This window comes from Cercospora kikuchii, assembly GCF_019650295.1.
Source record: "Cercospora kikuchii DNA, contig_00001, whole genome shotgun sequence".
NCBI classification, from domain to species: Eukaryota; Fungi; Ascomycota; class Dothideomycetes; order Mycosphaerellales; family Mycosphaerellaceae; genus Cercospora; species Cercospora kikuchii.
The window spans coordinates 945,793-973,587 of NW_025408582.1; the positions used below are offsets into that span (position 1 = coordinate 945,793).

At 54.3% G+C, this 27,795-nt stretch overlaps 8 protein-coding genes across 8 annotated transcripts; 5 read left to right on the forward strand and 3 right to left on the reverse strand.

The window, feature by feature from the left end:
- Nucleotides 1–487: 487 nt before the first annotated feature.
- On the reverse strand, nt 488–3,837 carry CKM354_000029800 (uncharacterized protein; the record flags this gene model as incomplete). Its single annotated transcript, XM_044795383.1, has 4 exons — nt 488–533; nt 609–1,543; nt 1,598–3,220; nt 3,274–3,837. 4 exons carry the CDS (start codon nt 3,835–3,837, stop codon nt 488–490), a joined length of 3,168 nt encoding a protein of 1,055 aa, XP_044651318.1.
- Nucleotides 3,838–4,944: 1,107 nt separating this feature from the next.
- On the reverse strand, nt 4,945–7,581 carry CKM354_000029900 (uncharacterized protein; the record flags this gene model as incomplete). Its single annotated transcript, XM_044795384.1, has 1 exon — nt 4,945–7,581. One exon carries the CDS (start codon nt 7,579–7,581, stop codon nt 4,945–4,947), a length of 2,637 nt encoding a protein of 878 aa, XP_044651319.1.
- Nucleotides 7,582–7,965: 384 nt separating this feature from the next.
- On the forward strand, nt 7,966–8,685 carry CKM354_000030000 (uncharacterized protein; the record flags this gene model as incomplete). The annotated part of the gene is made up of 1 exon (XM_044795385.1): nt 7,966–8,685. One exon carries the CDS (start codon nt 7,966–7,968, stop codon nt 8,683–8,685), a length of 720 nt encoding a protein of 239 aa, XP_044651320.1.
- A 421-nt stretch (nt 8,686–9,106) lies between these two features.
- On the reverse strand, nt 9,107–9,874 carry CKM354_000030100 (uncharacterized protein; the record flags this gene model as incomplete). The annotated part of the gene is made up of 1 exon (XM_044795386.1): nt 9,107–9,874. One exon carries the CDS (start codon nt 9,872–9,874, stop codon nt 9,107–9,109), a length of 768 nt encoding a protein of 255 aa, XP_044651321.1.
- A 658-nt stretch (nt 9,875–10,532) lies between these two features.
- On the forward strand, nt 10,533–14,048 carry CKM354_000030200 (uncharacterized protein; the record flags this gene model as incomplete). The annotated part of the gene is made up of 1 exon (XM_044795387.1): nt 10,533–14,048. One exon carries the CDS (start codon nt 10,533–10,535, stop codon nt 14,046–14,048), a length of 3,516 nt encoding a protein of 1,171 aa, XP_044651322.1.
- A 2,941-nt stretch (nt 14,049–16,989) lies between these two features.
- CKM354_000030300 (uncharacterized protein) lies at nt 16,990–20,992 on the forward strand (the record flags this gene model as incomplete). The annotated part of the gene is made up of 5 exons (XM_044795388.1): nt 16,990–17,076; nt 17,141–17,171; nt 17,275–17,838; nt 17,892–20,354; nt 20,406–20,992. 5 exons carry the CDS (start codon nt 16,990–16,992, stop codon nt 20,990–20,992), a joined length of 3,732 nt encoding a protein of 1,243 aa, XP_044651323.1.
- A 1,781-nt stretch (nt 20,993–22,773) lies between these two features.
- On the forward strand, nt 22,774–24,001 carry CKM354_000030400 (malate dehydrogenase MDH1; the record flags this gene model as incomplete). Its single annotated transcript, XM_044795389.1, has 4 exons — nt 22,774–22,854; nt 22,935–23,093; nt 23,149–23,257; nt 23,316–24,001. The coding sequence occupies 4 exons, from the start codon at nt 22,774–22,776 to the stop codon at nt 23,999–24,001; spliced, it is 1,035 nt and encodes a 344-aa protein (XP_044651324.1).
- Nucleotides 24,002–25,065: 1,064 nt separating this feature from the next.
- Nucleotides 25,066–27,226, forward strand: CKM354_000030500 (uncharacterized protein; the record flags this gene model as incomplete). Its single annotated transcript, XM_044795390.1, has 4 exons — nt 25,066–25,155; nt 25,251–25,302; nt 25,364–26,999; nt 27,073–27,226. The coding sequence occupies 4 exons, from the start codon at nt 25,066–25,068 to the stop codon at nt 27,224–27,226; spliced, it is 1,932 nt and encodes a 643-aa protein (XP_044651325.1).
- Nucleotides 27,227–27,795: the final 569 nt, after the last annotated feature.

A 27,795-nucleotide genomic window follows, 5' to 3' on the forward strand; every position in this document is an offset into this window, starting at 1 on the left:
GCCGGGGAGAAAATGTACCCACCGCGACCGTCATTCCCATCATCTCCCAGACAGAACAGCGAAAACAACAACAACCACCTGAAAAGACAAAAAACTCCTCACCCGCCTTGCCGCCGCCCGCCAAAAAATCAAAACCCATCAGACAACAACACGCAAAGTGGTATATCCTCGCAATTTCTCCTTCATGCCAATCACAGCGACGACGACAGCAGCAGCAGCAGCAGCGCAGACAAAGATTCCCGACCCGACTTTCATGTTTTCTCTTTCGCCTTATCATATCGCTTGCTCGCGCAACATACTTTCAACAGCATCCATATCAAGCATAGCTTTTTTCTTTTCTCCCGTATACGTCGCACATGGGTATTTGGTTGCAAAAACAGAAAACAGCAATATCAAAAGTTAGAAAGCAGCAGAAAACGCCCCAAACAGCAAGTGTGGTAAGTAGTAGTTCGTGTATTGCTTTCTCAACAACAACTTTGCAAGAATTTCATCGCGGAGGCCCGATAGGGGCCGGGTATCCAGAAGGGGTGGTACTCGCGGTGGCCGTCTTTGTAGCACCAGCACTGGTCGACGCCGGGCGCGAGATCGGTGGTTGCGGAGTTTCCGACGACGTTGAGGGACCCTTCCCGCTACTCAAAGCCGAGCCATCGGCTTGAGCATCGTACTTGGGTGTCACGTCGCCGTTACTTGCAGACTTGGTCTCGTGCGCACCGACGGCGCTAGAGCTGGGTACCACTCCGAGGCCGGGTATCATGGGTGTGTTAAGTGAACTCGTTGAAGCGTTACCATTAACGCCAAAAGGAAACTTCGTCTCAAATGCACCAGAAAGTGAGTTCGAAGAGGTATTGGGGCGAGAGGAGCCGCCAATAGAGCCCCAGCTGTTAGCGTGGGCGTGGCAGTTCTGTTGATCGTGATCGAGGTCGATGCCAGAATCGTTCCAAGGGTTGCGGTAGCCAGATTCGCGGGATTCCATGCTGACGAGTGACGCCTTGGATGCATTTCCAGAGCCTTGGAGGAACATGGAGGCCGGAGAGTTGGACCCAGTCTTTCTCCGGCGATCCATGAAAGAGGTGAAAGATGCCATGCTGCTTGGCTTCCTGAGCTTGTCAAAGATGGAGCGCGACCCACCCTCTTCACCAAATGTGCTCCGAGTGGGGGAGTCCTGGACCGAGGGCTCAGCACGTTGCAGTAGCTTAGACTCGAAATATGGCATGTTGTCTTCGAACGAATCCGACTTTGGTCGTGGGATGGCGCCCTTCACAGCCTTCTGATCAAGACCACGACCAATGAGTGGGAGCAAGAGGAAGTCAATGGCATCCTTGAGTCCGCCGGCATTGTTGCGCGTGTAGTTGAGTACCAGGCGCTCGAAGAGGATCTCCTTGTCACCCTCTTTGCCTTTCTTCGGCTCATTGACAGAAACCTCCACTACGTATTGATCCTTCAGCTTCTGCGCAGTATCGTTGCGGAACTCGTTCGAGCTTAGGAAGTCGCGCAACTCCTTGGAAGACGGAAACTCGATCTCATGAGTCTCTGGCACCATGCCCTGCAAGAAAGGTTAGCCATTGTAAGTGCGTACTTACAGGAACTGGATTCTTACCAAGAACTCATCAACAGCCTGTGGGACCTGCCACTCAGGACCACTGACTGTGATAATGTCGCTAGCAGCTTCAGTGCCTGGAAACGTGATCTTGCAGTTCCACTTCTTCTCAAGCTCCTCGATCTCCTGCATACGTGCGACAAGCTCGCGGTGATAGAGACGGTCAACAGGAACCTGCTCGGACACAAACTCTGCATCAACTTTCTCCACCATATCCATGATCTCTTGCTTGACGAGTTCCAGGTTGTCAGCATTGCGTGCAGGGGTTCTGCAGATGACATTGTCGACTTTGATATCGTCATCATCCTTGCCGATGCCTCCACGATCCATTGCGTTCGAGAACTTGACGAAGACAGAATACTTCTTCATGATGCGCTGGATGTGCTGACCACCAATGCCAATGATGCGCTTGTGGTACTGATCTGGAACATGAAAGGAGATTGAAGCCGGCATCTCCAGCTCAACGAGGTCCAATCCATTCTTCGTCGCTTCGTACTGTGCTCCGCGGACGTCGATGTAGAAGTTGTACTCGTTGAAGCCATCGAAGACAATCTGAACGTTGCTTTGGCTCATGATCTTGTTGATCTTACCGTTCTTCTTGCCACTCACGAACTCCTTGTGCTCGTTGGCAAGCTCCACTTTGACTCGGAGAGTCGATTGGGCTTTCTTGACGAATGGCAAGACGTTGATGATGGACATGGCGGCCTTCACGGAATCATCGCTACCGTTGATGTGGAAGTTGAGCTTCTCGAAGGTAATCTCGGCACCGCTGTTGATGCAGATATCCGGGAGCATGGATCGCACGTCCGAGGGCGTCGGCTGACGCTGGGAAGGATCCGGGTGTGTTACCCACCATGAAGCACTGTAGAACTGTCCAGCCAGGCCCATAATCTCGCGGACGGTGCGCTCCACATTCAGAATGTCCGTAGCCTGCACGCGAAGAAGACCGCTACTGCTCCCAAGCGGCGGCAGCAGAACGTAAGATCCATTCGCTTCGATGATCTTCCTGACCTTGTCCAAACGCTCCAGGAGAATGCTGTCCACTTTGCTCGTTGTGATCTGCACGTCTTTCACGAAGGTCTTTGTGCCCTGCACCAAGTCGTTCAGTCTCTTCTTGGCTTGCAAGATGTTGTCCATGCTATCGCCGGTGATGATGATATCGTCTCGGGTGCGTAGTGGGATGGAACCCGGCGGCGTGTAGCCGAACACTGCTGGGAACATTGGCGGGAAGTAGATCGCAGCGCCCGTAGCTGATTCGATCAGTTTGATGTTTCTCCTCTGCCGGCCTGAGATCAGGTTGTGAAGAGACAATTCCACCCGGAAGACGTCTACTAGACGCTGGAGCATCTGATCAATCATGATCAATAGCCTTGTCTTTGCGTTTTCTGAGCTCTCGCTGTCGCCATAGATTTGTATCCGCAGCCTGTTGTCCATGCTTTTCTCCATGTTGCCAGTAAAGCTGATCGAGTCCGAGTCTTTGCGCTTTGACTTGGACTCGAGAAGGAAAATGTCTGCTTTCGTCTGATCGGCAATCTGGTCCATGTGCTCAAGGATATCCGCTCGGGCTCCTTCCTGTCCTTTGGGAAACACGATCTCGCGGTCAATATCGACAGTCTCACATCGCTATCGTCCTGTCAGCCACACCACTCGCCAATACAAAGTAGCTCCATACTCACTAGTGTGATTGGTGTCTCGTTCAAGATCTTTGCCCGCATCTTGTGCACGACCTCAGCCTCACCGGAGATGCACACATTCGTGACCAGAGCCGAGAGCGGCCCTCGCTGCATACCTGGGATCGGCTTGGGTTTGGAGGACGTGACTGTGGCATGTAGTCGCTCGCCGCTGCCCTCGCTTATCTGCTTACACAAGCTGCGCAGAGTTTCCACGTTACGCGTGTGGACCGGCAGGGCGTGGTTGGGCACGTCACCCGCCGCACCGTCCGGGTGTGTCCATCTCTGAAAAGCGCCTGTACTGCTGTATAGGACATCGTCCTTGTCGGGGCCTGGCAGGTTCGCGTTGAAAGGCACGTTGAAGGAGAGGCTCACGAGGTGGCCGGGCATGCCAGGACCTGGGCTCGCGGATATACCGGGCATCGTCCGCTTGCCCATATTCAGCATGTGTTCCTGCGAGACATGTTGATGCTGCTGTTGCGGGTGCTGAGGCTGCCCTCTCGTGAAGCCCATCCCAGGAAAGCCGCTGCGAGCATGGCCGGTGCTCACGAAGTTGGAGATCTTATGCATGTTCTACGTGCATACACCGCGTCGAGCGGCGGGCGGAGGAACGAATGTCGGTCGGAGAGGTTGGTTGAAACAGGCGCAGGTACACAATATAAGCCCCGGGGGTACGCGCTGGGGGAAGAGCCGGCGAGGCAGAAGTGAAGGGAGGACTGGGGGCGGAAAAAGCACAACACGCAACGCTACTGCACTCGATCAAGAGCGAGCAGACATTGCAAAGGGGTATCGGGGGAATGGGCGGTGTGGTGTGGTGGTCGTGGGGTGGTGTTGTGAAAGCTCGAAGTCTGAGACTGAGGATGGAAGTCCGGGCACGGCAATCCACACGTGATGAGGCGTGAAACAGCGACCCAAGCAATTATCTAGAGCCAAATCCTTGCACTGTGCATGCGCCCCGTAGATGAAGAGACAGGGCGAACAACATTGGCATGCATTGTCAGTCTGGCTAAGCAATCACACAACCGTGGGAGCGCGAGCGGGTTCGTCGTCGAGTCCAGCTCGCAGCTGTCGGAACCTGTGGAGTAGTTGATCTCCAGCCAGCAATCCGCTCTCGTGCGCACTGTCCTGAAGAGGCCCAAGACCCAGTCTAGAACATGGTACAGACCATGATCCCAGTCACATGTTCATTACACGCTTCTTGACAAGAAACGTAGAAATCAAAGTCTAGATTGACCATGAGCTGCAGGCGATGCGGGCGCCGGCGTGGCTACAGACCTCACTATTTCTCTCTGCCAACCCACTGGCGGCAGATCGTACACGAATAGCCGAAGTCTATCGCATCGGAGTTGGCGCCGCCTCCAAGGCACATTAGCGAACATGTTCATCATCTGTGGAACCACGACCAGTGTGCAGTCCCAAGACCGCTTCATTCTACGTGCCGAATTACAAAGTGATAGTACACGGCACCCGAAATTCGCGGATTCGTGTCTGTGCCTGTTTACACATGCCCAATTGCTCGTACAATTCCCTCTCCAAAGTTTATGCTGTGCAATATGCAATGCTTCGCTTTTCTTGAACATGATCTCAATACAATATCCCCCAGTATGCAAACATCAATAGACTGCCAAGAAGCGTGCGGTCCCGCAACTGTCTCCATTCACCCATCCTATACCCCTCCTATTGGTATCTGTACTCCGGCGGCGCGGGCGGTCTAGGATCAGTCTGATAGACTATCTCTCGACCATACTGATCAACGTATCTTACAGGCTGCGGTGCTTGCGCGTACGCACGGGGTTGTTCGTACCCAGGCATGACGCTCATCGCTCGTGCTGGTGGGGCGGGCAGTGCGTCGGGCCTGGCGTACTGCTGTGGCGCAACACTGGCCTGGCGAGCATATTGCTGTGGTGCCACGCTGGCGTGACGGGCATATTGCGGCGCAGCAGGTGCTTCTGGTCGTACACTGTAACTCCTTGTCGATGGATATCCTGGCGACGTCGGCTCAGCATACACAGGTGATGTCTGTTCACGTGCGGGACGAGGTGGCGGAGGTGCCATGTCATATCGAGGTTGCGGCGGCTGCTGATATCCAGGGGAAGTGGGCGCCTCCATGTACCGCACTTCTGGTCTGTGGTACTGCGGCGCAGGCACAGGATAGCCATTAGTATCCACGTACTGCACAGCCGGCTCTTCCACAGCTCGTCGCTTTGGTGGAGGTGCCATGCTTGCGTCGACTCTTTCATAAGCAGGCTGAGCATATGATGCCGCAGCACGACTTGGCGCTCGTTCGTAGCCAATATCCGTAGGCGCCGGTCGCCGGTCTGTTGGGGCCACTGACGCTCTGTACGCCGGTGGCGGTGGTGCTGGCGCTGGCTCCGCCTCGGCTGCGTAGTACTGGTTGCCATATTGGTCAACGACAATCCTCGTTGGCGGCGGAACTGGAATGGCCGCCGGGCTTTGAGGGCGCACGTTGTAGGGGTCGTGGTAATCTGCACGAGGTGCATCATGGTATCGGACCTCAACAGGTGCTTGGGGCATTCGCGGATCGCCATAGGTCATGGAAACGGTACGCTGCGGTGCTGGAGAATATGCTCTCTGTGTTGGGGATGGCGGTCGTTGTGCATAATGAATGCTAGCGACCCTTCGAAGATCCTGATTATCCCTCTGTACTGGTCGAAGCGCAGCAGGAGATGCCACTCTCACGACTGCAGGCGACGCCGGTTGGGCATACTCGTACCGCAGACCTGATGATCGAGGGTCAGGCACATATGGTGAAGGCGGAAGCGGTATGTGCCGTGGAGACACGAGATCGACTTCAGCTGGTCTGTAATGCGCCGGTCGTTGTGCATACTGGCCATATGGCTGCACGTCTGGGACACTAGCAAAGGGCGGCGGAGATACAGGCTCGTCCTTGATGCGAGTCTCTTGATATGCAGGAGACTGGGCCGCGGCGTTTCTATCACGCTTCTTCTTGGCACGCCCGCCAGTAGGCTGGTTCTGCTCCATGTCTCGCTTCCGCTTCTTGTTTCGGCGCTTTTTATTGCTCACACCGACACCGTTCTGCAGCGAAACAGTACTTGCGCGCGAGACGTTGGGGTTGTGACGATTGTTGGCCTTGTGATTGACGACCTCGGGGCGGCCATTGACCAGTTCCAATTCACCTCCAAGGTTGGGACCTTTGGCCACGGCCAGTGGGGAGACTCTATTGGGCTGCGGGGCGGCGATGTGAGTGAGATGGTTACGAATGACCTTGGGAGAGTATTGCTGTACCTGTCGTGACGGTTGGGGTGGCGTTGGCACATTGTTGTCCACAGTGACTTCTCCCGGCTCATAGTCGTCGTCATCATCTGATCCAATTTGGCCTTCTTCCATTCCTCCATCTTCTTCTAGACCAGCAAAGGTAGGGACATCAGGTGGCGTATACTCTTCATCTTCATCATCGTCCACTATCTCGTATGCAGTCCTTAGCTGGGCAGAATACGCGTTGATAGTGCTTGGGTCATCACGAGCGCCAGCAGGTTGCTTACCCGAGACAGAAGTCTGAGCATAAGAAGACTGCGCATGAGGTCCTTCGAGGCTCTCGAGGTCTGCTGGGAGGGCACCTGCTGCGCGGTCAGAACCTTTACTTGCGCTTTGAGGCGAGGACCAGTCACTTTCGACCTGGCTCGAGTAGTAGTCGTTCGTGTCAAACGAGCTCGCCTCGCTGCCCACCCTGCCAGAATATTTCAGCCCGGACACGTGAGGCTCGCGAGCAGCGGCAGCAGCAAGTATGGAGCCCATGTCAAGCGATGGCGCTTCCGCACCTTCGTCTCGACCTGGTCTCTTGCCCTGCACAACCTGTGCTTGCAGATCACGCTCGATGTGTTGACGTTTGTGCTGGTTCTCAGCTTTTATCAAGACCGCCGACTTCTCCAAGAAGATGGGATCTAGGCCGCTGGAGGTGGCTTCGGTGAGCGATGGCGGCGCGCCATTTACGAAGGGCGTATGCGATGCGTGCAGTCCGGGCAAACCGGGCAGAGAAGGTGCTGCAGACGTCGAGTATTGCTGCGTGTTAGTGGTCGATGCGTTCGCACTGTATGCTATGCCATTGGCAAGACTGCTCTCTGCTGCTATGTGCTGTGCGCCGGGAGCTGGCGCGTGCAGCGACGCGAGGCTGGCTTTGATCTGCTCAACGGCAGCCGGCGGGAGCTTGAAGTGCGCATGCTTGCCTGATACCACAGTGCCAGCAAGGCCGAGCAGCTTGTTGTAGAAGGCTTCCTCTTCAGCAGGCGATGGTACAGTGCTGCTCATGCCCTGCGCGACAGCGTTCAACGCCATTTCGCTCTCCACCGCTGCTGCTCCTCGGACGCTCGGGTCTACAAAGGGAACGTAACATCGACTGTGCTGCAATGGTCATCAGAAATCTGTCGCGCGTGGAATGGAAAGGCGACACCCAGCGCGACCGCTGATGTGGTGTCTGGTGTTGTGTCGGAGAAGACGCAAAATACAAAGGAGAAGCGCGATCGAGTATCCGAGAAAGGCGGTGGCCCGTGCCGGATGCTTCACCAACGAATCATCTGAAGCACGCGCTTCCGAGCCATATATGTGACTACGACACACCTTCTCACAAGACCTCACTTCTTTCTCTTTCAACCGAATTGACATCTATTTCGGACAAACGTATTCTTCCTCGCGGCTTCATCTGTGCATTCGCATAACGCAATGACTTCCAACGGCATATCAAACGGCACCACACAAGATGACTCGCGGGCCGTCTTCTTTTTCGACATAGACAATTGCCTCTATCCGAAATCTTACAAGATTCACGAGCACATGTCAGTGCTAATTGATAGCTATTTTCAAACACACCTAAGCCTATCACCCGAAGACGCCACCATGCTGCATCAACGTTACTACAAAGACTACGGTCTAGCCATCGAAGGTCTTGTACGCCACCACAAAGTAGACCCTCTCGAGTACAACGCGAAAGTCGACGACGCTCTCCCTCTAGACGACATCATCAAGCCCGATCCACAACTCCGAAAACTCCTGCAAGATATCGACCGCACCAAGGTGAAGCCCTGGCTCTTCACAAACGCATATATCAATCACGGAAAGAAAGTCGTCAAGCTTCTCGGCATCGAGGATCAGTTCGAAGGCATCACATACTGTGACTACGGAGCGGAAAAGTTGCTCTGCAAGCCGGATCCCGCCATGTTTGACAAGGCCATGCGGGAAGCGGGCGTGAAAGATCCAACCCAGTGTTACTACGTCGACGACTCAGCAATCAATTGTGTGGGCGGAAAGAAGTACGGTCTGAAGACAGTGCATCTAGTAGAAGAGGGCACGAAGTCGCCTCCGGAGCCAGCTTGCGATCATCAGATCAAGAATTTGGAGGAGTTGAGGGGCTTGTTTCCGGAAGTCTTCAACCCAAGCCCATGACTACAGCGATCAGCGAATGGAAGAAATGTGTCTTATGATATTACGAAGCAACGAAGGATGTACACGACGTGGTCGTGGAATTTGACGATAGACGAGGAATGTGACTCACGGCGAGTCGGGCGTGCTCTGGCAACATCAACGCCAGCAGTCATACGGCCAGGGCCACCCAGGCGCGGAGATGCGCAGCAATGCAGCAGGCCAGCCTCGCCCGTCGTGAGTCGCGGGTATCCACCGATGTTGCTTGGAGTTTCGCCCACAGCGATTAAATCTAGCGTGGCATTGATGAGAAGGCTGATTGGTAGAGTCTAGACATCTGTATATACACGATATATGAGTAGATTCAATGATCTCGGTCGCTATTACGAGAAGCAGTCATATGTGCAACTTCATAAATATGCTGGCCCTCGGAGCACGTTTGCGATCAAGAGCAGCTCTTGATCTCCTCCTGCGCCTTCGACTCGTCATCATGCTTCTTTTTCTCCTTCTCAAGAGACTCACCATATTCCTTCCACAACTTCTTCACACTATGCCCTTCACAGCACTCCTTGAACAGATCATCATCGTACTTCCCTTTCCTCAAGCATCCATTGATCTTCCGGACAGTACCAGGTCCGAACTTGTGCTCCAGCCACTCCAGAAAGTAGCCAGTATGCTGATAGCCGCCATCCCAGTCCCCACTAGCTTCACGCTTCCAATGCTTGGCTGCAAGCCCAGCTCGTAGTCGCACCCAGTCTGCAATGCCTTCAATCAACCCACCATTGCACGTTCCCTCCGCGTTCCATTGGAAACAATGCACCAGCTCGTGACAGACGACACCCAGCAACTCGTGTCTCTGATCCGGTCGAGTTCGATTGATGTAATTTAAATTGAAGTGGATCTCTTTGTGATCATCATCAAGATCAATGCCAGTAGTGTAAGCAACACCATCCATCTCCCGGAGAATCAAAGTTACGCTTCTTGTGCCTGGTCGATGCGCAGAAGGGACGTCGTACAGCAGGTTGAGCACATTTTGGACTTGAGTCTCAAAGTCTTCTGAGGCTTTGATATTTGACAGAAAGATTGCTGAGCCTTCGTGGTTCACATCGTGAAGCTGTAGTCGCAGCTTCGGGCACTCGAACTTGTGTTTACGGATTGGAAGTGTCGAAGGCTCGGGAGATGTGGCGTTCTCAAGCCTGGGAATCGTAGGCATGCTTGAGTAGTGAATTGCAATAAGGCGGCGAGGATACTCAGATCTTGTCTACGAGCAGATTGGTCGGTAAGTATCTTGATGCGTGACCCTGTGGCTTGATGGCCTTCTTATGCTTGCTCGGCCTGGCAGAGTAGCTACTCGGGATCTGAATCCGACAACAGAGGACAGTGAGTCACTGTATCTCGATGCTGCTCAGATATGTGATGTGTTCAAATGGGAGTGAATGTGTGGTTTCACACTCCGTATCCCTCGCATGGCTGATCCAAGACGCCTCTTGGCCTCATCATGCAGGGATGTCTGGCGATTCGCGGAGACCACAAACTTTAACATCAGCGCTATTCGGCAACTTGACGAAATCGTGCAGGAACGACGGCAGTGTGGTGAGCAGGAGCAATAACAAACACATGCACGAACAGCAGGGACGATAGACATGCAAAAGACACCGAGTTCATAACTGCATCTGTAAGTGACCCGCTGCTGTGCGTCGGAGACAAGACCCGTAAAACCCACGCACGGTTGCCTATGCGACAGTGCGGATCTACGAGACGTCGCGCGTGTTTGTCGGCGACTCCATCGATAGCTCCCTGCCAGCTCACACTACCCACTGATCAGTCACAACAACTCGACCACGGCCTGCACCGCTCACGACGCGCTCGCCATGGATCAGCAAGCAGCGACTCTGTTGAGTACGCTCAAGCGACCCTCGGCGCAGACCGACGTCAAGATCAACCAGCTCAACGCGCTCAAATCCGACATCAAGCACTATCGAGTGCCCGAGAACGCCCAATCCACCATTTTCGACTGCATCAAACTCGCTATCTCACAACAGGCATCCTCGACGCTGCTCAATACTGCCCTATCGACCCTCGGACACTTGGTCAAGCGACTCAAAATCCAGGACAACAGCGGCCATGCCATCTCACAACTTGCGCCGAGGCTCCTCCCAGCCCTCCAGGAAAGACTTGGTGATTTGCGCGAACCAGTCCGCGCGGCTGCGTCGCAAGCAATGGGCGACTTGTACCCCTTTTGTACGAGCGACATCGAGGAGATCATTCGGGACGAGGCTATTGGAGGGTCCAGCGTGCGCGCAAAGGAGACGGGAATGAGGTGGGTGGCTCGGATGCACAAAGACGAAGGCATGCCTTTCAAGTCCTACACACAGAGCATTGTGGCGAGGTTGGAAGATGCGGACGGGACAGTGCGAGAAGCCGCCAAAGCTGTTGTGTTGGAATTATTCAGCGATGCGCCGAATGGTGCCAAGCTCGACCTGAAAAAGCAACTGAAAGCATATTCGGTGCGGCATGCTATTGCGACCCAGATTCTGGCCGGTATTGGTGCGGAGGGAACTGCGTCACGGCCGCCGACATCGAGCAATCCAGCGCGGACTGCGACACCAGACATGGCTGCCTCAACACGATCGTTGCCAGCGCACAAGGACCTAGACGAAATCCTGAAGAGCGAGGCTGCGCAGCCGCCGCCGCAAGAGACCGTGCCGATGGATCCCATATACCTGCACTCTCAAAGAGAACTTGAAGACATCTTCAACGATATGCTGCCACACATGGAAGGAAAGGAGACCGAGCACAACTGGGTGCCTCGAGACAAAGCTGTCTTGAAACTGAGGCGCATATTGAAGGGCAATGCGCCGAGTGAGTATCATCATGCATTCATGGCTGGAATCAAGAGTGTGATAGAAGGTATTCTGAAGATCGCAAACTCCCTGCGCACAACCATGGCCTCAAACGGCTGTCAATTGATACAAGAGCTTGCGAAGACACTCGGCCCTGCCATGGATCCTCATGTTGAGATTCTGCTTCAGTCGTTCATCAAGATGAGCGCTGCCACAAAGCATATTCAAGCGGAGAACGGCAGGATAACGGCTGGTGAGATCTTTCAGAACTGCACATATCATAACCAGATGATGCGACACATCTGGCTGGCTGCACAGGACAAAAATGCACAAGTAAGGCAATGCTCAACAGGCTGGCTTTCGATCATCCTCAAGCGACAAGCGAGCTACAAGAGCAGCTTCGACAGCTCTGGTGGTCTCGAGCTAGCGGAGAAGTGCATCAAGAAGGGGTTGGACGACTCAAACCCCAAAGTCAAGGAGAGCACACGAGCTACATACTGGACTTTCGCAAAGACATGGCCAGCCAAGGCGGAAAAGATCATGGGCGCATTGGACCCGAAGGCTAAAGCTGCTCTTGAGAAAGATCCTAACAATCCTAATGCATACTTGCACCAGTCCGTGGCGGCGGCTTCGACATCATCGAGACCTGGAGGCACGGCAAGCAGAACTACATTGCGTGAGCACATGGAGGCGCAGAGGAAGGCAAAGAGTGGTGGCAAGCTGCCGTCACGGCCAAACTCAGCCATGGCTGATCTGTCGCCTGTCAAGAGCCGAGCAACTCCAAATGGCTCGGTCCGTGGACCTTCAAAGATGTCACAGGTCACGAACAGGCAAGTGTCTGGTCAATCAAATGCTTCGACGATGGAAGCGTCCGGTTCCGCAGCGACTGCGAAGAAGGGTAGTTCCCTGATGTCTGGCCCTGTGCGGCGGCCACGAAGACCGGAGATTGCACGCCCACAAACGGCCGATCCATATGCCTCTAGACGCATGCTACGTCCAACGACACCAGCAACTGACAGCGATGCTGGAAGCCCAGATAAGAACACTGGCGCGTCAAAGGCATCTGTTGCAGCTTCTGGCACTGCTAGGAACACCGCCAAAACAGCAGGAGTTACCAACGGCAGCCCTCGAGCGAGTCCATTCCGATACAGTCCTGCTCTGTCAAGAAAGCAGTCACAGCCTGGACTTGATTCAAGGCCTAGTAGCAAAGGCAGTGAAACTGCACGCAGCTTCCGGGAGGACGACCGCCCGATGGGCATGCCGAGAGGCATCACCGATAGAGGCCAATTTTCTCCAGGCCATAAGCGTCCTGGCCTCGGCGAGACTAGGTCCGTGGACAGTGGCATCCCATACTTGGCAGATGAAGAGAACTTCACCATGGTCATGCCAAGTCTACCAAATCAGCCGCGAGCACCTTCGCCTTTGGCATACAGAAGTCCTATCAGGGCCATGTTCGAAGAAGCGCGGAACGTGGGCAAGCTCTCGCCCGAGGCGCAACGTACCATTAGTGGCTCAGGAGGGCCAATGGACGACGTGAACGGTGTCCGGGCTGCTGATGAAGTGCAAATATACGAAGATCCATTCGTCGAGAGCACAACACAGCCCGGCGCGCAAGATGACCGAAAGGTCCTGGGCGAACTCCCCTTGAACGAGAATGTCAGAGAGACGAGCCCTACACAAAGCGTTGGCTCCAGCAATGGTCCTAACAGCCCACCTCAAACGAACGGCGTACGGCCTCCACCCCTCAGTTCGACGCCTCAGGACCGGGCAGAGGTAGTCAGAAACCGGCGACTACTAAGTTCTGGTATCGAGCGCATCAGGACCAAGGCACTGGATGCACACGGCTTCCGCCGCGTCCAAGATCTCGTCAAATACAAGGGCGACATCTGGGACGGCGGCAAGAAATACGATGAGCTCATGACAGTCCTGCTCGAGTACCTACAAACCATGGACCAAGACTCAAAACTGGCACAGCAGCCCTCAAAACTCGCCGGCCTCAAAGCCCAAGCATTGAGCGTGCTCCGAGCTCTCGTTGCGCTGCACCCAAAGGACGCGGCAGCCTGGCACGCCAAAGCTCTCGTTACAGTCCTTGCAGTGCGCAGCGCAGTAGACGCCAACAGCCACGTCACATCAGACATCCAACGCACCGCCGACGAAATCATCAAAGACGCCAATTACGAAAGTTGTATCGACGCAGTCCTTGACTTCCTCCCCGAAAGCAGCGAAGAGTCACCTCGAATGATCGCCATGGCTCTTTCGATCCTCCGCCAACTCGTCACGAAATCGAAGTCTGACAGGGATGCCGATCTCGGTCCAGAACGCAAGTCCCGACTCGCACAGACTACAGCTCGGTTTTTGAACGATGCAGATTCGGAAGTGAGGAAAGTGGATGTCGATCTGGCGAGTGAGTTATTCGATGTCTTTGAGCCGAGTAAGGCGGAATTCTGGCAGGAGTTCAAGGGGGTTGATGAGGGTCGTTTGGGGTTGTTGACTTACTATATTGCGAAGAAGGGTAACAGGTTGGCTGGGATTGCGACGCAGTAGGGTCTACGCCACTAGGCTTCGCCGGACAAGAGGGGAGGTGGAGGAAGGATGAGCACTTGATCTCGTATTCTCTTTTGTCCCTCTTGCAGGCACGCATTGCCGTAATACCACTAAGTACAAGCGCAGGCGTTGGATTGGAGGGGATGGAAAAGATGGGGAGTGTTTTTTGGTTTTGGGAGGGTTGGTTGCAATGGAGGAACAAGCGACCAAACAGTACTACCACTACTACCACCACTACTTCCAGCTTCTTTCTAGGGTCCTCCCTTGCGGTATAGCATTTTGGTATATAATACCTGCTTTGAGGACGTATCGAAGTTACCCATCGTCCTTCTCATGCGTTGTTCATGTGATGCATGCATGCATGTGAAATTTGGGGCAAGAGTGAGAGAATCAATTGATGTGTTGCCCATGCGAACGCAGAATAGCCAAGCTTCGTGAGAGCATCTCTCTCGTCACTGCCACTAGCCTATAGAATTGCCCGAAGAAGGCAATGAAAAGATGCACTGGTTGCTGCAGGGGCGGATCAAGCGTTTGTCGATCTTGGTCTCATTCTAGAAGGAGTATAGGTACGAGTAAGGGGGCGAGCACGGTGAAGTTGGAGATGTGGGGTCAACGGCGTGGTCGTGGCGTCAGAATGTGATTGCAACTATGATTGTTGCTCCTTGGAAACATAGGTCTATTTGCAGGATCGACGAGTATTTCTCGCATCGAGCGTTGTTATCAGTTGACCGGACATTTGTTGCGTGGAGTGACTCCTGAGTTTCTAGTGCGATGCGATCGATGTGTGCTGTACGTGCTGTACCTGACAGATAGGAAGCGGGCGAATCAGATGTCGAATGTGCCTTGGAGTTGTGCTGGTGCAGGATGTGTTTGTTCATATGACCTTTGCCATCCTGCAGCATATGCAACGGAAGCCACTCCGGATGTGGTTCTGATGCCCTAGCGGCATGGTGTAGATGAGCATCGACAGGCTGTAAGGCTGCGACGGTACACGTTCCAACGTGTTCGGCGTTTCTTGGGTCAACGCCACTGAGAACGCTTCTCTGCCCGTTGCTTCCTTTGGGCAGCGTCAGCGTTGTCAGCCGGATCAGCGTTCGATGAGAGACAGCAGGCGTGGGAGAATAATGTATCTGTGTACACTCCTAATCTGGCGAGGGTGAAGTCTGGCCAAGCTCTGATCTTTATTATGATTCGCCAATCCGAGGTTCTCGATAGCGGCTATGAGGCGCATTAGGTTGATGCGGGCTGCGAGCTGGCGAGAGCGCGAAAAGCGGTCCGCTTGCGCACGACAATTCGCCGACCGAACCAAAAGTGTTGTCGCAACGTGTGGACATTTGCATATGACGATGTGTGCTGTTGCGCAGCACGAAGAGGGTGTGGTGATCTGCTGACGCTTCCATAGGAGAGGCTGTAAGACAGTTTTGCAGCAATTCAGCGGTGAGGCTGGCCCGATGTTGGGTCATCATCCTGGACCTGCCTTGGCCCCTATTCTCGTCTCCTCCACGCTGCATTGCTGCTTCGATGAGGCGCGTCACGTCCGGTACAGCATACGCTGGTGGGCCAGCAATAATTTGCGTGTCGCGCTCAGGGTCTCGCGTGTGCTCGTGGGCTCGAGCTCGGCTTTCACGACAAAGTTGCCTTAGCGAGAGGAAAAGCACCAACAGAGGCGCATGCGGGATAGCCGCGAAGGATTTGGCCTCGAATTCAGGGCGTTTGACAGGCTGCGCGAGAGAGTCTGCGACAGCGCGCGCCCACTGGCAACAGGGGTCGTCGAATCTATTTGGGACGGCCAGTGATGGACCAAACAGACCGCGTCCCAGCGGTCAGGCAGGATGAGGCAGCACACCAGGCAGATCTGCGTGGGTTTGCGGCACATTGCACGTCTTCATCTCGATGAGAGGCTCGGCCGCCGTGCGTCCAAGTTTCACCTTGGGGCCCCCAGAGCTGAGACGCGCGCCCGGCCAGTAGGCTGATGGCGTGGTTTTCGTCGAGCCAAACACCGCAGCACAGCGAGTGCTCGCCATGAGACGTCGCAGTGAGTGGCGCATAGCTTCCTGTCTGTCCCACGCGCGTCGCACGGCATACCCGTGCGCCGAGCTGGTGGTGGAGCGCAACGTACGGTATACAGACGGCAAGCGGACGCTAGGAAGGCCAGCGGAAAGGCTGTTTCAAGATGCGTCTGTTGCGCGCCGGCCTGTGCAGAGGGAGAGAGTGCTCGCAGGCGAGCCCTGGTCTGCGAGGTGCTTTGAAGTGTCAGCCGTCTCGCGGGTCTGCAATCCCACTGCCTGCTTGCGCTCTCTCGTGACGCCCTGCTGCTGCTGCTCGATCGCTGTGCCTAGCCGAGCCATTATCGCCGTGCTGCACCACCTCCGCCGACCCTCCGAGCGGCGTCGTCGATGTTGGGGAAGTCACTGTTGTAGCTGCGCCCAGCTAGCCCGAACCCGCAAGCGCCATTCGCTCACGCCGCCCGAGCGAGAGTTTGAGCGGTCGAGATCTGAGCTGGTCCCCCCTTCACTTCCAACCTTGGCGCAACTGGACCTCGCTGACTGGGGCGGGACTGGTCTTCTGCCGCCTCTGTGCTGCAACCACGCCTCGTCATCCTCACCACCGACACCTCCTGTCGGCACTCACGGCGGCGGTGCGCGACGGCGCGGCCACACTCGCTTGGACTTGGAGCTGCACTGTTGGGAGGAGCATTGTCGCGAATGCTTCATGCGAGCCGGCGAGCAAGGAGACACATAGCAGCACGGGAGCTGCGTGAAAAGAGAAGAAGCAAGCAAGCAAGCAACACCGCAGCGGAAGAGCAGGACCCACGAGTTAGATCGCGATCACGAAGCACGACGAACGAACACATCAGGCTATCAGCGCCAGCGACATCCGAAGGCGTCGCCGCTCCGGCATTGCATGACCCATTGCCCGGGCTGAGCCCACGGCAGTGACAATGGCTACGATGGAGTCTCCTAGCACATACCCCGAATCACCTATGGAGCAGGAGGATGTGGTATACCCGTGCAAGGGCTGTGGAGAGGTATCATCACATCCAATTCCAAGTAGGTTGCGACATGGAAAGTCTAACTAACACGTCGCTACAGATACTCGAAGAGGGCAAAGCATTTGAACTTGGTACGTGCGATCCTCCTCTGATTCTGCATGAGCATGTGCGGCGCAGACAACATGATGGAAATCTGGCTGCGGGATGGAATTCATGCTGACGATGATGACACAGCGGGCAACCGATGGCACATTGATTGCTTCCGATGTAATACATGCGGCACTCTTCTGGACTCGGACGCCAACCTGCTGCTACTCGGTGATGGCAGTCTCATCTGCAACAACTGTACATACAGCTGCAGCGCATGCAACAACAAAATCGAGGACCTGGCAATTTTGACGGGCGACCAGGCCTTTTGCTCGGGATGTTTCCGATGTCGAAATTGCAAGAGGAAGATTGAGAATCTGCGATATGCTCGCACATCGCAGGGCATCTTCTGCATGAGCTGTCATGAGAGTCTCATGGCGCGACGGCGGAAAAAAGCGCGAACACCGAAACAGACAGCGGCAGGAGCGCAACCGGGGCACGATAAGGCATTGCCTTCGCTTCCTCCTGGAGTTGCGCCTCAAAGTGCCTTCACACCAGAGAGTGAGGCAGCGCCCGAGACGGACTCGGCCAACCAGACACCGCAATTGGAATCCGCATCACAGAAGCACACGACGTCACGCACTCGCGGTGCATCTCACTCCAAGAATTACAATCGCGACGTATCCCCGCTTACTGAAACCACACGGAAAGGTGAGTTGAACGGCGTTTTTGAGCAGGAACAATCAGGAACTGATCGCAAGCAGATGGGCCCACATTGCCAGCCAGTACATATGGCGAAGGGAGACCTTCCAACGTGTCGAGCTCGAACGACGATGACGATTCCGAGAGGGGCTTTCTCCCGATGGCGTTCGATCCCACGCCAGTGCAAGCGCCCCCACAATCCCAGACGTCAATGCCGCGAAACAGAACTTCGAGAGCACCCGAGGAACTATCACCACCAACAGTGCAGAAGGAGAACCAGCTGCCGAGGGACTATTTTGGCGCAAATGGGCGGCTATCGGCAAAGCCGTCCACGAAAGAGCATTCGCAAGATGGGCGCCCCGGCACTGCCAGTGCTTCGTCGAGATCTGTCTCCACTGAACGCGAACCTGACCGGGATCGCTCGGCGAGCCATTCCAAGCCGAGTCCACACATTTTGTATCAAGACAAGGGCCGTAGCAGGAAGCGGGATACCTCTGGGGGCAATACGCCTGTGAATGGTGCTACGCCTGTGGTCACCTCTCCACCTGAGCGGACTGCCAGCAAGCCTCAACCACATCCTCTGGCAACAGACCACAAAGCAATGAGCAATCAAGCTAGCCCCCAGGACCCTTTCCGACTCGGAGAAGTTCCGACCTCGAAACGAGCTGACTCGCGGAAGACTTCGCGCACAGGAGAATCAGATGCGGTATCGCCTATGGAAAGGTTAAGTCGGGATAGCGATTCCAACAAGCCCATTTCTCCAGTGTCCGTAGGATCGCAGAACTCTGTCAACCCATTCGACGACCCCAGGCGCAAGGATGGTACCACTCCGGGAGCTACGCCTGTTCCACCCCGACACGCTGACAGAGGTCTACCATTGCGAGGAGACTCTTTGAACACAGCACCCGCTATTACTATGCAGTCAGCAAGTGAGCAGTTGACTCCCAGCACCAATACAGCCCACAAAAGGGACATTTCAGCGTCGTCCATGGGTACATCTTTCGTCGACGCACAGAGCACCATATCTCGGGATACCAGCCGTTCGAGACCCGAACCACAGCAGCGGGTCAGCCTTGATCTCGCTCCGCCGCCGCGGTCTGCCACGCGACCGACTGCACCCAGCAAGTCCGTTGCTAACGATGACTTTATTGCACCTCGACACGCTCCCCCGCCACCTCCACCAGCGGCAACGGAAAGGCACAGACAGAATGATTCGATCAGCACTCTACAGAGTGAAGATCGCGACGCCCAGCAGCTATCTCCTGGTCTGCGAAGTGCTGGTCTACCGAAGTACAGTCTCGACGGCGGCTTTAGTATGGACGACGAAATGGGACGAATACTTCGGGGAGAGGCCCCACAAACATCGAGCAACAACGGATCGTCTTCTCCTTCGGTGCTGAGACGTGTGTCTAATGCTGTGAAGCATGGCAGAAGTTTCAGTGATCGCGCGCCCACGCAAGGAGGGCAATCGCCTAGGAATGGATCGCTCGCAAGCGCGACACCGAACATCACCTCACCCACAAGTGCTGACGGCTTCGAGTCGGTCCGCGCGTCGCTTCGGCGTGCCCAGCAGCATATCGCTGAACTGGAGTCGGAGAAGCTGAAGCTGCAGGAGAAACTCGACAATAGCGGTGACCTTAAGGCGGCCAACAGCGAATTGCGAGAAAAGCGCTCCACAATGGCATTCCTCGACACGCAGCGCGAGATGATTGTACGGGAGCTTGAAACCATGACGGAGCATCTGGCCAAGGTCAAGGATACCAACCAGCCACTGGACATCTCTGCGCTGAAGTCGAGCATTTTGCGTGACTTCGCGGATTCATTACAGAAACTCAAAGACAATATGGGTGCTCAAATTGAAGACTTGATTCGCAAGCGCAACGAGCTCACCGACGAGATTGGCAGCTTGATCCAGATGAAAGACAAGGGATTCCAGGAGTACGAGTCATTGTCGACCAAGAACGCGCAACTGGCCTCTCACAACAATGAGCTCATTCGAAGTATACAGGGCATGTACCAGGACAATCGCGCGCCAAACGGCACACCTGGAGCCAACGGACTTGGAATCTACAATGGCAATATGAAGGATGCGTCGTCCGCAGAAGTGCGAAACCTCAACCCTGTCGTCACCGACACATCAATGCCAAACTTGCTGCAGGATCCAGATTCTGAACAAGCAACAATTCTCACGACGCCGCAAGTGGTGAACATCCGAAAGGGTGCTCAGCCGAAGAAGTTTAACTGGCGGCGAGGTGGTGAAAAGGTGGCCGGGAAGGTGAGCAAGGGCATCAAGGGTGCCTTTGTTGGCAATGAACAGCCACAAAAGGGCCAGTATACCATTGGCATGCCTTACAATTCAAGCCATAACGGACAAGCGATGCCTGGAAGCGATCACAGCAGCGTCAACAGCAAGCAGACATTAACCGACGAGAAGAATCATGGCTTCTTCAAGAATGCCAATGGTAAAGCTGGCATGCACTTGAAGAACAGCAGCAATGTCAACTTGGCTGCTGCCGATGGATCTGGTAAGTGTATGATGCAGCTCAGATGCGATGTTTCTATGCTAACGTCTGTAGTCCTCTTCGGCTCCGAGCTCTCTTCCCGCTGTGAACACGAAGGTCGCGTCGTGCCCGGTATCGTCTTGACCTGTATCGCCGAAGTCGAGCTGCGCGGCATTGATGTCGAAGGCATCTACCGCAAATCAGGCGGCGCGGGCCAAGTGAAGCAAGTCCAACAAGGCTTCGAAAAGGACCCCAGTTTTGACATCTCCGACGAGGACTTGGATATCCACGCCATCACCAGCGCACTGAAGCAATATTTCCGCAAATTGCCTACCCCACTCATCACTTACGACGTCTACGACGCTCTACTCGAAGCCGGCCAAATTCAGGATAAGGAGAAGCAGGCTTCGGCATTGCGCGCCGCCATCGATAGCCTTCCGGACGCGCATCGCGATTGTTTGGGCTTTTTGTTCCAGCATTTGGCGAAAGTCGTTACGTACGAGAGCAAGAATTTGATGACGCCGTTGAATCTCGCGGTCGTTTTTGCGCCGACGATTATGCGGCCGCTATCTATTGAGCGCGAGATGAGTGATATGCAGGTGCAGAGGGCAGCGGTGCAGGCATTGCTGGAGAATCATAGAGGGGTTTTTGGAGAGGAGTGATATGTCGTGTGAGGGATTGGGGATTTCTAGTTGGATGAGAGAAAGACAATGAAAGAAAGAGATCTTCTCTGTGGTTTTTTGAATTTTTCTGCTTTGCTTGTTTTCCGCTTCTTTGGATATATTGCTTCTTTACACTTTTCTGAGAAGTCGGTTTTGAGCAAGCGGTCAGTGGCGTCTTTGAACAGGAGACGAAGAGGAAGAGAGAGGGACAAATCCTTGGCGGCAAGCAGGCCAGCCAGGGCTACAGGTCTAATGTGCCCGGGATATGCGACGAGTAGTATCGAGGAGGACAGGAAGGGAAAGCAGAAGAGCAGGCAGAATTTGCAAGCATGAAGATTGCTACCAGTAGGCAGGAGAAGCGACAACGGTTTTCCAAGTCGCGAAACCAGAATGAGACTCTGCGAAGGAGAAGAAGGAGCGCCGCAGTCAGCGGCATGCGATGTTTGATTTTGAGAGGTCTTTATTAGCGTGCGATGTGGTTTGAAGTTGTTGCTGTTGTTGCTGTTGCTTTTTCAGATATCCTCTTGTTTATTGTTAGCTTTTTGTCGTTGACAATGGAAATGATGTGTGGGATCCTCGTGTTCAATTTTGTGTTTTTTCATGTGTTCGCAATGATTGTCACAATAGTAAATGAGAGAGTGATGAATGTCTCTGATGGGTGTGACTTGGGGAAGCGCAGAAGGAAGGACAGGTGCGTGGAGGTAATTGAGGTAAGTGGGTGAGAATACGGATTCAGCTCCGATTGCGATGTGGGTAGCAAAATGCAATGTTATGCGACTGCCTCATGTGACGCGTCTAAGAATGTGCAACGCAGAGTGCAAAATTGAAGAGCGGCAATAAGCAATTAAGGAAGAACTGCGAAACGTGAGCGAAAGAGAAAAAAACAAAAAGTGGCAAGTCCGGATTCGAACTCGCGACTTTAGAGGAATTGGCAAAAGAAGAAGACAGAGGGAAGGGCTGTGAACAGCCAATGAAGAGTCCATTTCTCTGAGTGAGCTACTTCCCTGAGAGTGGTGCAAGTTTAACCGTATATAAAGGTCAACTGCCAGTTCACGGACTTGTGAAAATCTGCAGGTTTCCGGAGGCAGTGCAGGCTAAGCTGTGCTCTGTGATCCATGGGTGTGGCAAACTTTTTGTGCGCGGAGAGGTGGTACATGGTTGCGAGGGTCTCTGCCTTTTGCTTCGGGGGGTTGTAAGTTAGTAGGTAGTCGCGTGGGAGACAATGGAGGTGTGTTGGACTTAGGGAATGGAATGGCTGTCGCATAGCCTGTCTGTTATGGCCCTTCAGCAGAACGTGCACCGCAATACGATCCAGCTTGAGTTCGGGTAGAGCATACTGAAGCGTTCAAAGGCAGCCGGAATGCATTATAAGTGCCATCTGGAAGCTATGCTGCCATCGAACCACTTGACCCACGCCAAGATCTCGCGGTCTGGAAGTAGATGGATGCTTCTTGCCGTGGTGCTTGCAACCGGGTAGCAGTGACAAGTCTGCAATGTATTCGGGTAGGCCCAGTCCCGTCTACCAACGAGCTCCGATCATTGTAAACTGATCATCAGTATATAGAATGTACGAAGCTGTTCGTGAAAAGAGAGGTGAAGTGGAGTGGGAACCGATGACGGACTGGAAAGCTCCCCCGAGCAAACAAACCCTGTCAAACTTTCGTGGTTGAGACGCCGACCCAGCTGTCCGAAGATTATTGTTTCCATCTCCATTGCACTCGACATACTCGACACGACATCTCCCACTCTCCGAATCCAGCATCTCGTCCCTCACTGCCATCATGTTCGCCGCACGCAAGGTCTCGCAGTCCGTCCTCGGCGCCGCCGTCCAGCGCCGGGCATTCTCCGCGACTGCTAGCAATGTGAGCTGCTTTCCATCGCATCCCTTCAACCGCGGCGCGACCAGCAGGCATTGGAAGCTAACCATAACGCGTGTCTACAGGCATCCAAGGTCGTCGTCCTCGGAGCCGCTGGTGGTATCGGCCAGCCTCTGTCTCTCCTCTTGAAGCTCAACCCACGAGTGAGCGAACTCGGACTCTACGATGTGCGCATGGCACCAGGTGTTGCCGCCGATGTTGGCCACATCAACACCAAGAGCACAGTATGCATGGGACAAGTCGATACAGAAGAAGTGCGATAACTGATGATCAATCAAGGTCGTTGGCTACGAGGCCGGTGAGGCCGGTCTGGCTGCTGCCCTCAAGGGCGCCAACATTGTGGTTATCCCAGCTGGTGTTCCACGCAAGCCAGGCATGACCCGTGACGGTACATGGTCTCTATCTTCGAATGTGCAGTGTGGCATTGGCTGATGAACTGCTTACAGACCTGTTCAACACCAACGCATCGATCGTCCGCGACCTCGCCAAGGCCGCCGCCAAAAACTGCCCTGACGCTCACATGCTCATCATCTCGAACCCTGTCAACAGCACCGTCCCAATCACCGCCGAGGTGTTCAAGAAGGCGGGTGTCTACAACCCAAAGAAGCTCTTCGGTGTGACCACCCTCGACGTTGTCCGTGCCTCGCGTTTCATCTCTCAGATCAAGAACAACGACCCAGCCAACGAGAACATCACCGTGGTTGGAGGTCACTCCGGCGAGACCATCGTCCCACTCCTGAGCCAAGCTGGCCACAAGCTCGAGGGTGCCGAGCGTGATGAGTACGTCAAGCGTGTGCAATTCGGTGGTGACGAGGTCGTCAAGGCCAAGGACGGTGCTGGATCTGCCACCCTCTCCATGGCCATGGCTGGTGCCCGCTTCACCGAGTCTCTCCTCAAGGCCGCTCAGGGCGAGAAGGGCGTTGTCGAGCCAACCTACGTCGACTCACCACTTTACAAGGACCAGGGCGTGAACTACTTCGCATCCAAGGTCACTCTTGGACCTAATGGTGTTGAGGAGATCCACCCAGTGGGCAAGGTCACCGAGCACGAGCAGAAGCTCCTCGACGTGTGCTTGAAGGACCTCAAGAAGAACATTGAGAAGGGTGAGCAGTGGGTCAAGGAGAACCCTTAGATTCACAATTGCATGAATTGAGGGTGAAGGAGTGAACGAACGATCAAGCAGAGTCCGGTTGTGCGCCGGACGCTGTGACGGAGGCTGCTTCTGCAATGGGGATTTTGTGGCATAGAGCTTCTGTAACCCAGCTGTAGATTACTGTATCCTGCAAAAGTCGCGTGTAACATTACCCAGCTATCCTATCTCTAGTCACCTTCTACAAGTATTTCCTGTGAAATTGAATTGCGTACTCCTCAGTTGCACTCAGCTGGAGATTGCCAGCTCAGTGACAAGCATCGTAGCTTCACGGAACTCGCCAGCATGCCGTGCCTGCCAAGTATAATGCCCGTCGCCGATATGAGGCGAAAGTAAGACAACAAGCCGTATGCTCCGAGCCATGTGCATAAAATATTAGAACATCACTTGACCATCAACACGACAGCCCTTATGCACCATTCTGCTGAGCCCTCTCCACATGCAGAATCCACCACAGAAGCCACGGCATAATCGCACGTAACTCGGAGCGCGTCCCACAAGAGCTCGGTATACCAGGGGGGCCAGACTTGGTTCCGTGAGCGGATCCCATCTCTCGTGGGTTAGCCGTGGGGAAGGACGGGAATCCGAGTCAAGTTGGCGGTACTTCTGGGCGCTGCGCTGTCCTCTGGTGCTGGGCAGGAGACGACCAGTTTCACTAGACGGGCAACACCTCACCCTCCGATCTCAACTACACAGACACATGTCGACCTGCAGCTGATATCACGCGGCTCACCTGTGAAAGACGATCAAAGACCGAGCGACCCCTGTCGCGCCGAAGACAGAATCCGCAGCGTCTGCTTTTGTGCCGAGGTCTAAGGAACGGGCTGCGTTGTGACGACAGCAGCCGGCAGCACCAACCACGAGACGGCCGCCCGGAGCTACGCAAAAGTGCAGCGCGCGCGACGAGAATTGCCAGCTTCGACCGCGGGAAACGACAGGGTGCTTCGGCTATCACAGCGCTGCGGAAATATTCTTAGTACGAGGCCACAGAGTGTCTCCAGCTGTTCCCTTCCTTCTTGCTCGTCCTACCCTCGTTCCACTGTGCCATGTTCGCGGCGGTTGCCAGAAGGCGAGTCTTCAATACTGCTGCTCCAGCGACGGCCATTTACCGAGGGACAACGACTCCAGGCCTGCAGGTGCGTGTGCTTCCGATACATATATGGGTACTTCTGCCGAAGTACTCCAGGTGTTTTGTTCTGAATGACGATTGTGAGACTCATTGCTTTGACAGAAATTCGCCATGGCACAACAACAGAAGCGGAAGCAGAGCAATCTGCCGGCAGGTACGTGGGAGCATGCAATGTCGCGTGATGGGATAGAGAACTGACGGTTACACCGGAAAAGGCTACAAGGAGGACCATAGCAAAGGTGCCATGCTCAGATTCGAGGAGTCGCTGCCACGATTACCAGTGCCTACGCTCGAGGAGACCGCGAAGCGCTACCTGAAATCCGTCCACCCGCTGCTGACACCAGCCGAATATGACAACACCAAGATGGCCGTGGAGGCGTTTGTGAAGCCCGGCGCAGTTGGACATACACTACAGGACAGGCTAAAGGCCAGAGCTGCAGACCCTGGGACCAAGAACTGGTTGTCCGAGTGGTGGAACGAGGCGGCGTATTTGGGATACAGAGACCCCATTGTGCCATACGTCTCATACTTCTACAGTCACCGCGATGACAGGAAACGAAGGGACCCGGCGAAGCGTGCCGCAGCTATTGCATTCGCTACACTCGAGTTCAAGAAGCAGGTGGACACAAACGCACTGGAGCCAGAATACATGAAGAAACTCCCCATGGCTATGAACTCGTACATCTGGATGTTCAACGCATGCAGAAGACCAGCTAAGCCATCCGACTACCCCGTCAAGTACGATGCAGAGCAGAACCAGCACATTCTCGTCATTCGCAAGAATGCATTCTTCAAGGTGCCACACACCCACAATGGCCAGAATCTGAGCGCGAAGGAGCTGGAGTACCAGTTCAGACGCGTGTATGAGATGGCAGAGAAGGCCCCAGCAGTCGGCATCATGACTACGGAGAACCGCGATAATTGGACAGATATGCGGGAGCGTCTGGTCAAGGCAGACCCAGCCAACCAGGCAGTGCTCGAGGCTATCGAAGGTGCTTCATTCGTTGTCTGTCTCGACGACGCCACTCCGGTGACCCTTCACGAGCGGTCTCGCCAATACTGGCACGGCGACGGCAGCAACAGATGGTTTGACAAGCCTTGCCAGTTTATTGTCAACGACAACGGCACTTCTGGATTCAACGGCGAACACAGCATGATGGACGGCACACCCACTTCACGACTCAATGATACCATTCTTCACTGGATGTTCAACGACAAACTCGACTTCGAGAACCCTCAATTCCGATCTGACATTCCCGACCCAGCACCACTGAAATTCAAGCTCTCAGGCGAGAACTACGCCGACATCGCTCTCGCGCAAACACACCACGTCGGGCTCATGAGCCAGCACGAGCTCCGCGTCGAAGCCTTCCAAGGCTACGGCAAAGGCCTCATGAAGAAATTCAAGTGCTCACCCGACGCCTACGTGCAAATGATCATCCAGCTCGGCTACCACAAATTCTACGGCAAGAACCGTCCAACCTACGAATCCGCCGCCACGAGACGTTTCCAGGAAGGACGAACGGAAACTTGCAGAACTGTGTCCGATGAAGTGGTCGCTTTCTGCAATGCCATGGCCCACCATCTCAGCACAGACGAGGAGTGCCGTGACCTCTTCCGCAAAGCCATCGGTGCACACATCGAATATATTACCGCCGCTTCCGACGGAAAGGGTGTGGATCGCCATCTCTTCGGTCTAAAGAAACTCCTCAAAGACGGCGAAGAAGTTCCTCAGATTTTCAAGGATCCCGCGTATACGTACAGCAGCTCGTGGTTCATTTCTTCGAGTCAGTTGTCTTCGGAGTACTGGAATGGATATGGTTGGAGTCAGGTTATTGATGATGGATGGGGGTGAGTACCAACCAACACTGGAAAGGCTAATCACATGCGAATCGATGTGCTAACGTATTTGTGTGTTTTACAGAATCGCCTACATGATCAACGAAAACAGCGTCCAATTCAACATCGTCAGCAAGAACCTCGGAGCGGAACGTATGGCGTTCTTTTTGAATGAGGCGGCGCAGGATATTCGAGCGATTTTGGAGAGTGAGAATACTAGTGCTAAGGCCAAGTTGTAAACAAGAGAATTGCGAGCATCAAAGCAAGCATGAGGACATCTCGCGTCACAAAGTACAACTCAGATTCGATTCAATTGTGTCTTGTGGCTGCGCTGGTCTTGAGAGACAGAGAGACATTGGAGATCTACGGGAAGGATCTATCGTGTGAGTGAGAGTTGTGCTGTAGCCTGCTGCTAGGGACGAGTAGTGTTCTTGGGGCATGAGTCGTTTCTGCTGTTTTACCTTGACATATTAGGAGCAACCTGGAAGTGTCCCAAAGTAATGGGGCATAAGGAGTGAGGAACGTTTTGTATAGCGGTAGAGAAGGAAATTCAAGAAAGCAAGTCGAAATCCATTCCCGATTCGCTTTTCATTCAAGGTGGTGTTCCCTTTCTCTAATCACTTCTACATTACTCACTTCCACCACTCGTCCGAAGGGTGTGAAAGGAGTGACGGCAAATCGAAGTACATCGAAGAAGAGGAGAGAGAGTAGTGGTGAGACTTCATTGCTTCATTTCATTAATAGCCAGCTATTCTCTCTATCGCTTCTCCTTCAGCTTCCGTAGAATTGAACGTCTTTGAGACTTTTC